At 38.9% G+C, this 18186-nt stretch overlaps 1 protein-coding gene across 1 annotated transcript in view; it reads right to left on the minus strand.

Moving 5' to 3' along the window:
• Window positions 1–14150: 14150 nt before the first annotated feature.
• The window catches only part of pcxb (pyruvate carboxylase b), a 322790-nt gene continuing 318754 nt past the window's right edge, over window positions 14151–18186 (minus strand). Inside the window, exon 21 of the mRNA XM_039669304.2 lies at window positions 14151–14703. Within this exon, the coding sequence (XP_039525238.2) occupies window positions 14452–14703 (252 nt within the window). The 3' untranslated portion in view covers window positions 14151–14451. The remainder of the gene's footprint in view (window positions 14704–18186) is intronic.

Genomic DNA, 18186 nt, shown 5'->3' on the forward strand with positions numbered 1-18186 from the left:
CTGGAAAAGGAAAGAGAAGAATAATGAGAGGAAGTCCGGGAGAGGACAGGCTGTCTAAGACATTGAGGAAAGGTAAAGAGAACTTAACCTTTTATGGGAGGGAAAAGAAAAAAAACATCCATCTCCTCTTTCTGGATAGATGAAGGAAAGTGTCAGAGCGAGACAGAGCGGGACCTACGGGTGAGATCTGTTTCCCAGGTCCTTTAATCCAGCACCTCCTCTCACCTCTGCTCTGTTCTCTCTCTCTGTCTTTGTAAAGCCTGGGGCTCTCCATCATTTTCCCGCTCTGGATATTGTTGCCAAACAAGATGGAAGAGCTCAAGGAATCTGGGGTGGGGGTGGGGGAGGCAGGAGAGTTTGATGAGAGATAACGGCCCAAGAGGATTTCATCATTGGCTGACCTCAAAGACCTCTACAACATAACTGAAGAAAGAAAGTCATGTGTTAGAATGAGTGTGTGTACAAAAGATGGTGTAGTTACGGCATAGAAGGGCTACCGGGGCTTTGCTAACATTTGTGATTTTAACAGTAAATGATTAAAAATGCTATGAAAAACTGTAATAGATTTAAAAGGATTTTTTTTTTTACAGTTTTTAGAGATGAAAAAGAACAGCAATCCTTCAATTTGTTAACTGACATGAGGACAATTGCCTGTGTGACTCTTTACATTGGATGTTATTTTATTCATGTAATTATGTTTCTTCTTGTTGTTTTTTTTTATATGTACAGGTTCATTGTTACATCTTATGTTTAATTATGTTTAAAGGGGTGGTTTATTATGATTTCACTTTTCTAACTTTTTAGTGTGTAACTTAATGTTGCTGTTTGAGCATGAACAACATCTGCAAAGTTAAGACACTCAAAGGGAGCGAACCAAACACAATGGAACCTATGTGACTTCAACACCACATTCCAGAGTCACGGGATAGCTCCAAAGTGTCTGCTTTGGGACAAGGAAAACCCCAGAGAAGTTTTTCTTTAGGCCCAAAAGATGGGCACTAAACAGGAAGAACTGTCAATGTGTTAATGTTTTACCAAGACAAATCTGCTCAGAAAGGCCTGACCACCAAGAGGCCTGACCACCTTTTGACCTCCCCCAGGATCATCACTGTTGAGCAGGACAAAGACATACAGTAACACAGACCACCTTTCATGGAACATGAGCAACCCGGTCTCATCCCAAGACGTCATATAACTGACGTTTTGGGACGTCTTTTGACCATACGTCAATATTCGCCTTTTTAGGGCCCCCTTAAACGTCGGTAGATGAGGTTATGGGATCCTAACTCTACCCCAGACCTAAACTTAACCCTAAACCTAACCCGTCACCTAACTGACGTTAAATGTAAAGCGTCAGTTGTATGACGGCCCGGGATCGCCATCTACCGACGTTTAAGGGGGCCCTAAAAAGGCGGATATTGACGTATGGTCAAAAAACGTCCCAAGACGTCAGTTATATGACTTTTTGGGATGAGACTGTGTTAACATGAGAGTAACACAGATTTACACCCTTTTCACATAAACTCACTTCAGAACAATTACTGATGGACTTACATTCAATATATTCAATTATGTGTTTTCTATTGCTTCCTACAATATAGGTGTGTGGTTATTATGTGTTCCTATAATTCATGTGTTGTGTATGTTATGCTTAGATCACATACAAATCATGTAGTTGTTATTAACTCTTGTAATTGTTATACAACTAATAGATGTGGGAATGAATGTGAATGCCTCGTGTTCACTATCAAAAGAATCGTATGCTCTTAATTCAAAAGATGGCTTGATTGAAATCTGTGTAAAATGTTTTGTATGATTATAATAATCTAGAATGTTTAAACTGTGGTCTCTTGTTTCTCTGCTAAGTGCTGGAACCCAGGCAGATCACAAGATAATGATAAGCAGGAAATAGATCCACCTCCTAGAATTATGCCATTTTCTCATTGGTCAGAATTTTCACAGAGAGGTTGGACTTACTTTTAAGTTAAAGACCCGAACAAACGAACAAGACCTTAGTTCAATGTTCAGTTCGTTCAGTTTCAGTTTTTTTTTCAGTTTTGTAATTGTTAAGTTCGTGCCTCTCTCCTGTTCACGCTTCTCTCTGAAACAAAGACGCACGTTCGCACGTTTCTACATCGACTAGACTAAACTGGACCAGCAGACAAATAACCCATCAAGATCGGGGTTAAAATAGTTCATTCAAGCCATCTAACTTGTCTTACTTTCATTTCTTTCCTTTATTTGCTTGTTCGTAAAAGTCTCAGTTCAAAGTTAAGTTTGCTGCAAAGTTGCTCGCCTTCAACGCGCTTCGAATCGTAAAGACTTTCATTCGCCTGCCAACCACACGTGACCGGCAGCTCAGAAACTTCTATCCAGGCACGAAGACAGCCAGCCATTGTAAATCAATGAATCATCCCCTTTGAGCTAAATTGGCATTCCGGCCCCCCTTAAATACATTTTATGTATATTATTAAATGTTTGCATGCATTTGTTACACCTGAGTGGCCATGCTTTCCACAGTTGCTGCAAACAACCATCCTATTCTTTGTGTCCATGCTGTATTGAGCTTTTGCCACTTCTCTTCGAAATGGCTTCTTTTTCACTCACAGAACAAAAGAATTTTAAGAACATTTTAAGAAAAATGAAATGTAATGTTTTTCAATAGTTTTGTTTTGTTTTTCAGTTAACTGATAAAGTTTTTTTTTCTCTTTCTTTTTTCAAATGTTTTGGATTTTATTTCAAATTATGTTTCCTTCTCCCTTGTTTGATCTCATAGCCAGCCCATTCCCAGCCCAACCCATTCCATAATTTGGTCAAATGTTTCGCCTGGATTGACTCCAAGTTATAACACTTGTTGGTATTTAGAGCTAAAGCCATCCACAAGTGTGTCAGTGAATTGTAAATCATCTCTGTCAGGTTGTTTCTTAGCACAAGGAGCCCATCTCTCATACATATTTCACTTAGGCAGAACATATTCATCTGGAGATTCATCATCATTTTGCTTAATCAATGTCACTGATGTAAATGGAGTTTTACCGCTGCTCAAGATTTCTTGGATTTTTTTTTTCGTAATACATCTAATGTTTGCCAAAGACCCAGGGGTTATCCCTGGCAATCAACCCACAAGTCTACCCATTGGGCTGTCGTTTTCGATGCTGACAAGCATTTCCATCGGTCTCTTGGGATTTTTGATGTGCCTCAACCAGAGAGTCTAATTCTCACCAAAACTTTCTTCTTGTCATCATTTCAGATTGTAAGTCTTCCCTTTTAATCGCAGGTGAAGAAAATTGAGAGCCGATCTTGTAAATTGTGATCATGTCGTCATCTCTTGTCTCATCACTCCAGTCAGATCCATAATTACAAGCTGGTGTACATCGCAGCATGTCTCTGAATGGCTGGGCTGATTTAGATCTCGTTATTATCGGAGCTGTTTGTGCAGAGGCAATAAACATTTTGTCAACTGGACCTCCATTTAATCTTGAAGCTTGAGGCTGTGTCAGAGGTTTACAGTACATGAACTTGTATATTGTTCAGGCAAAGTTGATATGAAGTAGGTTTGTAAGGTTACAGTTGTTGGGGATTTCACTGGTGCTTGTGTATATTTCCTTTCAGCTTCAGTTATTATATTTGTCCAATATGGATCAAATGAATCATCACTGGTTGTATTTTCTTTCTCTGGATAGACATGATAGACATGCTTTTGTTTAATTTGTTGTATGCTTCAATTTGAGGCTTCATTGCTTCAACAAGTAGAACTGGACCAACATTCATATCGCAACTAATTCCACCTTGTTTCACAATCCAAATAGCTGCTAAAATTGGAAATGCTTTTGATTTTATCTAGTCTTTTTGGGACTCGAACCAGCTTAACTGCTCATCCTGCATTACTGTCCCATCCTTTTTTCAAAAGTTTAGTTAGTTTCTTGCTCTTCCTTTTCAGGTACCAAGCAGGTATTGTTCTGCTGTTGCAGACACTTTCTGCCATTTTTCAAAGTATTTAAAGTCTGTGCACTCAGAAAAGCAGGACAATGTATGTGTGCCTATGTGTGTGTGGATTATACGGGAGGGGCTATGTACATATGGTTGTGTCTATGTTCAGAAACTGCAGGCCTATGTGATGCGTCTCTGTGTGTGCTCAAAGCTGGAGGGTGTGTGTGAATTCTAGGGGGGGCTACCCTGCTTCTCTCTCCCTCTCTTTCCCTTCCGTACTGTAAATGTGTATGAAGGTATAGAGCAATCCGAAGGGAGGGGCTGCTTCACTCTCTTTCCCTCTCCCTCACTCACACAACAAAAGAAACATTTTAAGAAAAGTTTAAGAAAATTTTTGTTTTGTTTTTCAGTTAACTCAGAACAGTTTCCTTTTTTCTCTTTTTTTTTCAAATAGTTTGGATTTTATATCAAATTAATTTCTTTGGTTTTTCTTTTTTTCCTTAAAGATAACTCAGATCAGTCTCCTCAAATATTTGAACAGCTTTACGGTCAGATTCAGAATGCCCGCGATCCTAACAATTTTATAAGGGTGCCTTTTTATACTTGTATTACTTCAGCGTGCTACAATGTTTTAGGGAATTACCCAGCCATCGTTTTTACAGTCCCGCCACATTTAACTGCATTGGTCAATCAAGTATTGCTTGTGTCACACCTTCATTGTCTTCTTCTGAGATCAAATCCTCTCTGCGTTGGATGTTTTAGGGTTCACACTGCCATCGTTTTAAACAGAGTCACCACAATCCAACCATATCAAACAAATTTTTCTTGCTTAACTGTCTTATAGCTAATTCTACCAAATTTCTGACTAGATGGCCTTTTTTCTAAAAAAGATCCATGTCTATCCCAGCATTTTAAAATATTCTTAGAGAAATTTAAATAAGCTGAATTCAATTTGATTATTTAATTTTTATTATATATCTCTTTCTTATGTCTTATATTCATTGGCAAAATAACTGGTACTTGAAATAACACAGTTCTTTTCAGCAATTTCAGTCACTGTCTCTAATTATCAGGCAGACTTGAAAAAAAAAAAAAACACTTCCCTGAAATGATTGAGATGAGTGATGGATATGCCATCCTATTCGTATGACGCCAAAATGTAGATTTAAAATTCTTGCTTCCCCATGTTAACTAATTTCATGAAACAAACACCAGTTATCATGCCAAATGTATCTTATTTATTTTACCAATTTATATAAGACATAAGGGAGAGAGTGATAATGGACCAGCAAAGATCTTTGTTCCTGCATCTCAGTCATTTCTCTCTCTGCCTTAGACAAAGAGTTTCAGTTCCTATATGCTGACAAAAGGTTGTCATATAAAAATGAAATCTATGATGTCTGAGGATCACAACCTGGGTGGCCAACCCGGTCAACAAGCTGCTCGAAACTTGTAATTAGGGTCAAAACAATGCTACCTCAATTTCTGTTTAACTCCCTGTAATCACCCAAACATGTTAAAAAGGTTTAATTACATTCATGAATCCTGAGCCATATCTCCCTGATACTTTATGCTAGAAACAAACTGAGCACACCTTTTAAAAGAGTGGAAGATAAGGGTTCATCCGATAACTTGATTGTACATGTAATTACCCTTGAGCATTGTTTAAATTCACTACCCTTTTGTTATGTCAATGACTGAAAACAGCCACTTTAAACTGCTGTAAAAATGTATCAGATAAATATTTTTTTTCAAGTTGTTTTGCATAAATCTATTAATCAACCTCAGTCCTGATTAAAACTACTAAATATATAAAATAAATTCATTTCCAAATTCATAAACTGTGTCATTTGGGGGAAAACACACAAAAATGACTTATTTTCAATATAAAATGTGATTGTGGACTGATTTTTTTCTCTTTTATCACAGTCTTGGACATGTCAAAGATTAGAAACAACATTGGTTTCGATGCAGATTTGAACTTATCGCCTGCAGTTCAGAGCCTTGGAGACCAGCCCAGAGGAGACGCCACAAGAGCTTTACGTCCGACTGAAGGATCTCTCTACAAGTGGGTCAAGTACGACCGTAGCAGCAAGGAGGACCTCATGGAAACTGTGCTGGAACAGTATCTCAGAGTCCTCTATCCAGAGGTGAAGACCTGTGTCAAAGAGCACAACCCAGCAACTGTAGCTGAGGCAGCCATATTGGTGGAGAAGCTACCGCTATGCTGGAATGCTGGAAAAGCCAAGCCTGGGGTAAGTCTGTTGGTGCTGGTAGAGGAGTTGATTTTGAAGCTACCCCAAGCCACACACTGCCCTTTCCCTCAGATTGCGGCAAGCCCCAAGGCATATAATGTTTTAATTGTGGTAGGGAAGATCATAAGAGTCCTCTTGCCCCCTCAGGAAGTCTAAGTACACCCACCTTTGATATGGTCCCATTTGCTTAGTTTAATATCTGCTATAATCACTCTGTTTATTATACACATTGTCGAGATGTCTCTGCTCTGCTTGTTTGTTTATGATTGCGACACACTTTTCAGCATCCGATTATCTGCTGATATATTGTCTGAAAGACATGATATGGGAGACCACTGGGACTCAAGGCTTCCTCCTTTGTGGTCGGATATGGACCTGAGCCGTTTACCTGTGGCTCTTCCCCGTAAGAAATAACACAGTCTCATCCCAAACAGTCATATAACTGACGTCTTGGGACGGCTTTTGACCATACGTCAATATCCGCCTTTTTAGGGCCCCCTTAAACGTCGGTAGATGGCGATCCCGGGCCGTCATACAACTGACGCTTTACCTTTAACGTCAGTTAGGTGACGGGTTAGGTTTAGGGTTAAGTTTAGGTCTGGGGTAGAGTTAGGATCCCATAACCTCATCTACCGACGTTTAAGGGGGCCCTAAAAAGGCGAATATTGACGTATGGTCAAAAGACGTCCCAAAACGTCAGTTATATGACGTCTTGGGATGAGACCGGGTTGTAAGAAACGTTACAGGAGGCAGTGAAAACGTGTAGGTGTGCTGGTCAGATTTCAAGGCTTACTTGGCGTCCACCCGCGTTTGCCGAGGATGAGAGATCGCTGGTTCCGTCTCGTTTTTCCTGGATCATGGCTTATTTCCGAGGCTCATCTGCTGACGGTTCAATCTTCTCCCATGTGGGCTCAGATTAACCGAGCTGGTGTGTTTTTTTTCGAATCTGTGCGCGCTAGAACGTGCGCCACCTCAAGCCAGCGATGAGCAAACTCTTCATCTGGCTTTGTTTAATGCTACGCAGATCGCTAGCTAACAAGACTCTTCTCGTCAGTTCTTGGGAGCTGGATTTTATGTTCTTAACAGATACCTGGCTTCAAGATGGCGAGCTCACATCTTTTTCAGAACTTCTTCCTCCCCAACGTCGATTCTTCAGCTCCCCTCGGATCACAGGTAGAGGTGGAGGACTAGCCTCTGTGTTTAAATGTACCTTTCAGTGTTGGGAGATTTCGTTTGACAGTTTCTCTAGCTTTGAGCTGCAGCTGTTTGTTCCTGCGATCATACTGTGCGGTGTGGTGTATCGATCTCTTAGGTTTAACAAGGGTTTTATTGCTGGGATTGCATTAACATATGACCATTTTATAATTGTTGACGATTTTAATATACATGTGTGCTGCGAATCCAGACTTTTGTCTAAGGATTTTGTTAATCTAATTGATTCTTTTAATTTTGTGCAGTCTGTCACTGGCCCGACACACGAAAAAGGTCATACTCTGAAGCTTGGGCTGTCAAATGGCTTAGATGTGGCCATTAGGGAAATGTGTGACACTCGTATGTTGGATCAACTGCCTGTTGCATTAAATGTAGTTGTCTCTGTTCGGACACTTTGCCAGTTGTGTCCGCACGCAGTGTGCATGCAATTAACCCTTTAACTGCCTCACAGTTTTCTGCTGCCTTTAAAGAATCAGTGCTGTACAATCTTGAAGATTGTAATCTCAATGTGGAGGAACTCACTAATCTCTTTACTTCTATTTGTATTGATATACTCGACTCCACTAAGGGTTAAATGCAATAAAGTGCTAACAGAGCCTTGGCTAAATTACCATACCCGTTCTCTCAGGCGTGCCTGCAGAGCAGCTGAGAGAACGTGGGAAAAGGACAAACTCCCAAGTTTCATTTGAAATTTTAGAGGACACATTACATACATACCTGGGAGCAGTTAAATATGCTAAAACTCAGTTTTTATCTCTCCTGGTTGCAAATACTACACAGAGGCCTCAGGTTCTTTTTAAAGTGTTTAATTCTCTTGTTAACCCTTGTGAAACTGTCTGTGCTGTGCCATCCACATTGTTGAGTGAAAACTTCCTGAAATACTTCACAGATAAAATTTCTGGCCTGAGCTTTTCATCCCCTACTTCTACCAGTGACCCCTCTGTTCACACATTATGCCCAGCTGTCCTCCAGCAGTTTGAGCCAGTTACGCTACATGGTCACTCAGACGTACAGTAGTTAAGCAACTTTGTTTGGCAAACTGTCTGCTGGAGAGTATCCCTGTTCGCTTATTCAAAGATGTTTTTAACACTGTTGGGCCTAGTATTCTATCTAGGATTAATGCTTCTCTCTGCTCAGGGGTTGTTCCAGCTGCTTTTAAACATGCTGTTGTGCAACCACTTTTAAAAAAGAAAACACTGGATCCTTTAGTTTTGTCTAATTTTAGACCCTTTTCTAAACTTCCATTTTTATCATTTTTTTTAATCAAGTTTTCAATCAACTTCAATCATTTTTTAGACGAATTTAGAATTTACGAAAAGTTTCAGTCTGGTTTTAAATCCCGCCACAGTACGGAAACTGCCCTTCTAAGAGTTTATGTGATCTTCTCTTAGCAGTCGATTCAGGATAATCTGCTGTTTTAGTCTTCTTAGACTTGACACCTCTGCGTTTGACACCGTTGTAGCAAGGTTCAGGGAAGTAGGAGGCAGGAACTGGATAGCAATCAAAATAAAACTTTATTTAAATGAAATAAACAAACAAAATACCTGCCAAAAAAATATAATAAAACTCAAGCACAAACAAAAGCAGGCCCGTTCCTCTCTCGATCATCCACTCCGTCGCTCCCCCTTTAAGCTTCCGCTCCTCCATGAGAGATGCGAGACCAGTGTGCTTCACAGGTGCTGCTCATTAGCAATCGTACCATCGGCCTTGCAACGTTCTCTCACGTCCCTTCTCTCAATCGTCTTATCCCGACTCAAACAAAGTGTTGGCATTATGGGCTTAGCCCTTAAATGGTTTGAATCATATCTGGCAGATTGGAGTTTTGCTCTCCACCGTTTGCTCCTCTGTCTTTGCTCCAAGGTTCCATTTTGGGACCTATGCTCTTTTCTTTGTACATGCTGCCATTAGGGTCCATTTATTTATTTATTTATTTATATTTCTTTTCACTGCTTTGCTGGTGATGTTCAAATCAACGAGAAGGATAATCTCTAGCCTTTGCTGAACTGCCTGAGTGAACTAAAAATTTGGTTGGATCAGAGTTTTCTCTCTTTAAATGATAATAAGGTTGAAATTGCTGTATTTGGTCGTGCGGTACATTTTGATGTCTGTGTAGATGCTCTTGGTATTTCAGGATCCCATGTTTGACCTTTTACCTAGAATCTGGGTGTGATTTTTGATAATGCTTGTAAAATTGATAAACAGATTAGTTCAGTTGTTAAATCCAGTTTTTTCACAGCAGAGGCTTCTGGCGAAGGTCAAGCAATACCTGCTAACAAAGACTTTAAAGAGTCATACATGCTTGTATTACATCCCGTTTAGACTACTGTAATTCTTTGTATGTTGGATTGGAGCAGTCATCACTTTGTCGGTTACAGTGAGTCCAGAACGAAGCAGATCAACTTCTAACCCGGGACTAAAAAGCGTGACCATATTTCACCAGTTTTAGCCACATTGGACTGGCTTCCTGTTTGTTTCAGGATTGAATTAAAAATTGTATTAATGGTTTTTAAAATCTTAAATGGGATGTCACCATCTTATTTATCTGAGCTCTTACATGTCCACACAACTGTCAGAGAGCTGAGGTCTTGTGATCAGTTACTCCTCGATGTGCCCAGATCTAGGTTGAAGAATAAAGGTGACAGAGCCTGTGCAGTGGCTGCTCCATACCTCTGGAATAGTTTACCTATAATAACATTCAAGTCCTTGCTTAAGACCTATTTGTTTTGCCTTGGCTTTCAATTCAAGTTGAGCTTTGAAATCTTGACCAATTGTTGCTTATTTTATTGTGTATTTTTTGTTTTGTTTTATTTTTTTATCTTGAATTTTGTTAAAGAGCAACATGCAGGTTGAATTTATTTCTGAATTAATACTTTAAATTGTCTGCAGAGGTCTCTTAAAAATACATATGTAGAAATTACTAATGAAATCTCATTTGATGTAGAGATTTTGATGAAAATGGGCTAGGCTCTGGAATACACCTTTCCCGCTAGCAACGCGTTATGTGACGTAGGCCGAGGCAAACAAAAGAGCTTGCAGTCCGCTTTCTCATTGTTGGGTGAGCAGTAGTGAGAGACAGAAAGTTTTAGATCGAGCATACTGGTAAATTATTGTGTTTGTGCTGGTTGCACGAATTCCAGCCTGTCAGGACATAGTCTGTTTGCACTGTTTATCCCGAGGTTTACCGCAGTCTGCTGGATCCAAGCCGTATCCGGATCTGATGAAGGACCTGCACATGGACATGATGACAACACAGTCCTGAAGTGTCAACTAATCTCTCCCCTGTGAAGGCCTCCTTCCATTTACCTCTACAGATAAAACGTTGTTGGGATAATTCTGGTTCACATGGCTACGCGGAAGCAATAAATAATTCTTTATTATACATTTTTAAGGCCAGACAAGTAGTTTGTTGTGGGTTGGTTTGTAAAGAAGGACTACATGCCTGCGCACATTCAAACGTGCATACCTATAGACTAAACATGTGATGCGCATGTGCGCATTTGAGCTTTGCGCAGAAATAACCTTTCCCCCCCCAACATTTTTCACGGCTTGCACCTTAGAATCTATTTCAGGGATTGCGTTCTCGAGCCACTAGACACTGTTTTGTGTGGATGAGCGAGCCGGAACGTGTTGAGTGTTTTCTGTTTGAAAGGCCCTAAGTTAATAACTAATGATCTTTGCAACGGAAGTGAATCAATAAATTAAAACTAACTTTAGCTGGAAAATAAATGTATTCTAGAGCTACTGCAAAGCCAAAAGAATCTCTGTTGCTGTGATTACATGTTGTCACTGAGCTGCTTTGAGTCAGTCTGTATTGTTAAAAGCACTATATATGTATATATATATATGAAGGTGACTTGACTATTAACACAGTATATTGTGCCCTTTTTATTGACTTTTCTTGGAGTGTATTATTTAGAAAACTTTTGTTTTTGTTTAACATTTCAGTTATTCTTGTTTCAGTTTTGAAACAGTTGGTAGACCCAAAATCTGTGAATTCTGACAAAAATATTTTTATTTTTCAAGGAAAAAAAAAAATAAGGTAATGTTATAATAAATGTTTTAGCAGGAGCAGATTCAATCTGGAGGGCTCTTAAAGGCATGAAATTGACTTGTTTTTCCCTCCGTCTGCAGCATTTGACGAGTGATCTGTCACATGACAAATGTACCCGAAACAAACATGGCATCCTCCAGGGCACATACCCCTCATGGGTCCGTTAACAACAAAACATCTGCCTTTGAGATTAATAAAAATGTTAAGGGAAAGTGGATGACAGGTTGTGGCTATAATTATTTTGCAATCAGTGAGGAATCAGTGATTACACATATCACAGTTAAGAATTTATTAGATATTAAAAACTATATTTACCCTGCACCTTCATTTCTCCTTGGATTTAAAGGTAGGGTAGGAAATTTTCATAAACATGATTTGGAATGTAAATGCACGTCCTGAAAAAAAAAAAAAAAAAAAAAAATATATATATATATATATGAAGAGTTCAGATGCAAAAGCCTCTATGTGCCATTTGAAATTTTCTTCTAAAATGATCATTTTTATCAAGCTTATATATTCAAGTTCAGTAATTTCACTTAAATGACAAATGACAAACTCTTCATATATTAGAAGTGGTCTATATATATATATATATATATAAAAATGTACATATAACTTCTGTGGAAGTCTCTGGACAAAAAAAAAAAAAAAAAAGTTTGTCCAACAGGATGTCCAATCTGCCTGTCAACCTGTTTTTCCCATACCTCCATGGATCTTGCTTGCGCAATATAATGAAATGAAATATAATGCATTTACAAAACGAATCTTACATGTTCTTATTGGTTAAGCATTTCTTTTGTAAACATCAGAACATGGCAGAAACTGCAAAATAGCGGCATTAAAAAAACCCCAAACACCCCACTTTTCGTGTTTAATTGAGCAGCTTCAATGAACATTAGTTCATTTTTCGGTTTCATGTATCTTTTGGTATCCCTGGTAACACGTGGGTGTCTGTATTCATCTCTGGCTTTTATACACGGAAACGTATGAACACTTTTTGCCCAGGCTCATTCACACACTTCCTCTCTATCACACAAAAGCTAATAATTTAAGCTCAACATGTGTGAGAAGCATGTGCAAGTCACATGATTTATTGAAAAGCAATTGAGGAACCTCTCGGCAGTATGCCGTTAATAAGCAAGCCAGATTCAATCAGAAAAACTGAAAGCTCAATAAACCAACAAACAATCACCCTCGTCCTTTGATCTCCTCAGACTACATCAAGTTTTCAATCAGTTTGAACCTTGTATTGAGACCCTATATTGCTGTAAAAAAATCCAGATTTTCTTTTGTGAATCCCATTTTCAGTATGTATCCACCTTGAAATGTCAGTTCGATTTGTATATGAAACTACAATCAAGGCTTATTTCAAGGTCAAGAATGAACTATCTTGTGCAGCATATCATTAATAACAGACTGAAGACTTTTACATTATTAAAGGTGCATCAAACCTTTAATCTAGTCTCTTTTTTCTACAGCATTCGAATAGGGAATGTTTTAAAACATATTCTGCTGTAAGAGAAAAACATTGTTTGAGCTTTAAAGTGGGATTTATGTAAACATATTACACAATTACATTTACAAAACATTTTGTAGGAGTATTTGTAAAATTAAGCTTCTCTTTGCTGCCCCACAGACATATGATTTGCATTTGTTTACTTCATTATTGCTTATGTAATGACTTGCTGTTCACTTACAGTGGAAGCGCATACCTGAGAGCTCCCGTGGTGCAAGGTGATAGAGTGATTAAAACGAGAAGGAGAGGAGAAAGAAACAAGGAACTTGTTGTGCAGCAACTTTCTAAAGCATTATAACACATTTACCACAGTACATTAGCTACACTCACATTCCTCATAACGAGCAAATCCAAAATAACGGCTTTGAATTTTCAATTATTGTTGATTATTATATACTTTATTGCTTTTGGCAAGATCTGCAGTATGATGTTATCGTGACGACATTGTGCTTAATGTGCATCTACTAGAACAGTTGCTGGTATAAATATTTCAGACATTTTAATTGATTTTACGCTCCACTAACATGACATTAATATGAAACTGCTGTTCCTCTTCAAACTTACAACTTGCAGTGTCTCTCTCTCTCACACTCACACCCACGTACACACACACACATTTAAATTCAGCTATGTTATTGTCATCTGGATTTATTATGAATCGTGTTCATTTTAATTGACTCAAAACTGGAATAATCATAAAACTGGAATGATCTGTTTGTAATGTCGGTGTCATGTGTCCTCCTTTCCTCAAGGCTGTAAATAAATTCAGTGTCCTCAGTGTATTAAAGGGTTAGTTCACCCAAAAATGAAAATTAAGTCATTAATTACTCACCCCCATGCTGTACCAACCCCGTAAGATCTTCGTTCGTCTTCGGAACACAAATGAAGATATTTTTGATTAATTTTGAGAGCTGTATAACTACCACATTGGCTGCCTAAGGGACTGCCTCTTGACGGCCCAAAAAGTCAATGAAGAAAATGTTTAAATATCCCAAGTGACTACCGTGGCTCAACTATATGTTTATCAAGCGACGAGAATACTTTTTGTGCGAAAAAACAAACAAAAATAACGAGTTTATTCGACTATTCCTTTTCTTCCTTGTAGGCCAGAAACGAGATTTCCTTAGATTTCCACGACGCATGCGCGAGAATTGCTATCTTTTTCAACTACTTCAGATCAGTTCTCGCGCATGCGTCGTGGAAATCTAAGGAACTCTCGTTTCTGGCCTACAAGGAGCGATAACTGAATACCAAAAAGTGAATCACAAAATGGCTTCTGTGCTTTCTGGTTACAGACAATAAATGCTTCATCTATATGCTTCTATTTTGAATCAAACAACAGCCAAAAAACTATTCTGACTGAAAGCTCAGGAGAGTTTTACACCATGTTAGAATCATCAGCAATCACAATACCACCTGTCCACCAAATTACAAGATCAGTCAAAAAACGAATTCTAGAAAAAAAGCAACCTTAAAGCTTTTACATTCTATTCGGTTATTTCCAGGATGAGGTCATCCCCTTCCAGGCTGCTGTCGGGATTGACGTGCACCTTGGATATTGTGCCTGAGATTGGCGAGTTGACGACGGTCTCCATTTTCATGGCGCTGAGTACGCAGAGAGGCTGACCTTTCTCCACTTTCTGGCCTGGCTTCACCTTTACTTCCACCACTTTACCGGGCATGGGAGCTCCAACCTGTCCCCGCACGTCTTTCAAGGCTTTAGGGTGAAAGTGCATCTCCTGGCGAAGCAGAAAAGAGAATGAGACGATTGCAGGAGAGACCAGAGGCAATGAAATATTTGAGACATTTTCCTTCACAACTATTTCCAAACTGCCAGCCATCTTCTGCAATGAGAAACATGATTAAATGGACAATGAGAAAGATCATGATGAATTTGTGCACTCCTCAAACATAATGTTTCTGCTTGAGTAATATATATTTTTAATAGACAACTAATTAAACTGTGCAGCCTTGTTATACACACTATATATATACTATTTCTAATGTTATTAAATTTATATATAAGGTGCTTTTGCACTGCGGTTTTCTAGGAATTTAGCCACCAGAATGGTTCCATGAGAACTAATGGTTCCCCTTGAAACATTATCCGCTTTCCGACCAAATAGTTACAGGAACTTAGTTATAGGAACTGTCCACTTCTAAACAGTTCTAAGAACTATACTCTCCCCCAAACTCGGTTTTGCTGCTTGCGTTCGCACTGGCCAAGTGGCCATAGGAACTGGTAGGAGGGGTAACGCAAGCACAGCGACGGGCTTTATAGCGTCATCACTAGACGTAGCGCGGCTATTGCAATGTTCCTGTTCTGCCTTGCCGGGACCTTAATAACGGAGAACTAACGGCGGCGTTTAAAGATTATGCTTGAGTTCTGTACAGAGAAACACAGAAGACGAAGGCTCCAGCGTGATATTAAAGGGTTAGTTCACCCAAAAATGAAAAGGAGAACGTCCTTATCTCAGTTCTCGCGCATGCGCCCATAAGGAAGTAATGGAATAGTTGAATAAAGTCGTTATTTATCTTTTTTTTCACACAAAAAGTTTTCTCGTCGCTTGATAAACTTATAATTGAGCCGCTGTAGGCACATGGAATATTTAAACCTTTTCTTTAATGACTTTATGGGCCGTCAAAAGCCAGTCCCTTAAGCAGTCTATGTAGGACTGATCGAGCTCTCAGATTCAATCAAAAATATCTTTATTTGTGTTCTGAAGATGAACGAAGGTCTTACGGGGTTGGAACAGCATGGGGGTGAGTAATTAATGACTTAATTTTCATTTTTGGGTGAACTAACCCTTTAAGTAATATGATAGAAGAAGATAAAAGAGCAGAGCGCAGGAGGCAAACAAAACGACGGGTAAGTTTAGCTAGCATTAGCAATTAGCTGGTTGAATGCGTTATGTTTGTCTTAATCCTCGTTGTAATGTTTTGCAAAAACACACAGCGTATGGCAGACAGCACGCTACAATTTCCTTGTTGACAGTGGGCATGACTTATAAGTTCAACCAATCAACGTAGACCTAGGGAAAGGGAACTAAAAAAGTCCTCGCTCTAGACTAGGTACTGAAAGAGTTAGGAACTACGGTCTGAGGAACTAAAAAAATCCTACAAATTCATTTTTTTCTGTTAAGCTTAATGTCGAACCATTTTCTTCTCGCTTCTGGGACTGTTTGATTAACAGAAGAAACTCCATTAACTGCATCTGTAATATGCTGCCAACATCCTTTTTTAGGACCTGATACGCCACTATGTACGCTACGCTTGAAAATAAAATGTGGCGTTTTGAATGAACTTCTGATAATAAAACCTCAATTTCTGCATCCGAGAAATCTTTCTTTTTAATTCGCATTCACGTTATTATATGCCTACAGTATATATAGATGTCAGTCGGATATAATGGGCCTGATTTATGGTAATTGAGAATGAACGTGCACGCGCATCCCATTAACGACAGGTTGGAAGTCATTAACACACACACACACATTTCACTATCACATCTGTGCCACAGTCCTCTTCTGCACCAGTCTGTCTTCGTCTCCTGCACTACACTTCCCAGGATCCTCTTGTCTCCACACCTGAACTCACTCCCTCAATCAGCCACCGGTTCATCGTCTTGTTCATCTGTATGGCTATATGCACGCATAAGTTCCGCATTTGACGCAAGGATGCTCGTCCATTTCCGGTTGTGGAGATTTAAGCGGAGGAGAACAGAGGAAAACGGGATTATGGCAGAGTCTTCAAAATTTACTGTCCTCCCGTCTTTGAAACGAAACGTACATACGTTTAGATGTAATTTTATACATAGTTATGTTTATTTAATATAATTTTAAAAAGAAGCATAAACACAATGAGGGGTGTCTGTTTTATCTGTTTTTGTGACTAACGTTTCTTTATTATAACCATGTAGTATAAAATTCAATATAAATTCTCGGTTTTGCATTGGACTCCTTATCAAGCATCCTTAATCCTTCACCGGAAATACCGCAGTGCATAGAGCCCATTACCTGTCTTCACCTTGTTATGTTTGATTCTTGCTTGTAGTTTGCTTCAGTTCAGTATGTCCTCGTCGGTCGATGTTAATGTTCAATGAGTGTGTGTGTGTGTGTGTAATCTTCTGCCTGTCTTCCTTGTACCCGTTTGGAGTTTTTGAGTAAATGTTTTGAATTGGAGCTTTGCGTCAGCCTCAGCCTGTCTTCATTCCACACTACACCGTGACAATCTGACGTTTACGAAGTATTTGTGAATCAGGAGAAGGGTTTTCGGGAAGGTCTCTTTACGCGCAAATCACTCTCATATTTACTCATATATTTACGAATGTTTCATGAATGAGACCCATTGTGTGTTTACACAGCTTTTTTTAAAAATGGAGGGTGCTGGTTTTTCGCATGTGTTTGGCCAATCGGTGTAGCCTACTAACGTCACTGGTAGTTTATATAGAGCTGAAATTTCATACTCTGAAATAGGTGATAAATTATTTCCTCCAAAATGAGTTCCTAGAACTAAAATCGTTCCTAGTTCCTGCAGTGTTATATCTTACAACGTATTATTGGACTATTATTATTATCAGGACTGTTAGACAGATTATATATATATACAGTACGTACATATATATACACACACAAGTATCATTAGAAATTGCTTATATGTTCATTAAAAATAAATAGTATAGTATACTGAAGTGATGCAATTTCATTTCACAACTGGTGTGTCACATAACTATTGTTCCCCTAACTTCACACCTATGATGAATAAGGCAGAAGCCAGCGACAGTGTTATTATCTGTCATTCATATTAAACGTTTAACAAATAGCCTAGAGATAAATCAGAATACATTTTTCATTTCAAAGGCATACAAAAATTCAGACAGCACAAGAAAAATGTTGGTACTGCAAAATGAACTTCATGTGACATGAGGAGAAATGCTCTTGCTAATTGTGTTTAGGCAGAAGGCGAGCTCTACTGAGAGCATATGCTGAGCAAGTGTCATTACTCTGACTTATCTGTGACTGAAGATGCTAAATGTGTTTGGACCATTCTCTGTCTGCCAATCAAGACAATAACAAATCAAGAGTATTTACAGAGGGTGGAAACCATCTTCCAGAGTAGGACAGACTATATCAATGTTTTTTTTTACTTAATCATCCTAAACATGATGTTTTTTACGTGTGGGCAGTGGAAGTGAGAACTTCAGTTTAGTCAAATCATTCTAT

Source organism: Pimephales promelas, chromosome 1, assembly GCF_988280905.1.
Source record: "Pimephales promelas chromosome 1, fPimPro1.hap1.1, whole genome shotgun sequence".
Lineage (NCBI taxonomy): Eukaryota > Metazoa > Chordata > Actinopteri > Cypriniformes > Leuciscidae > Pimephales > Pimephales promelas.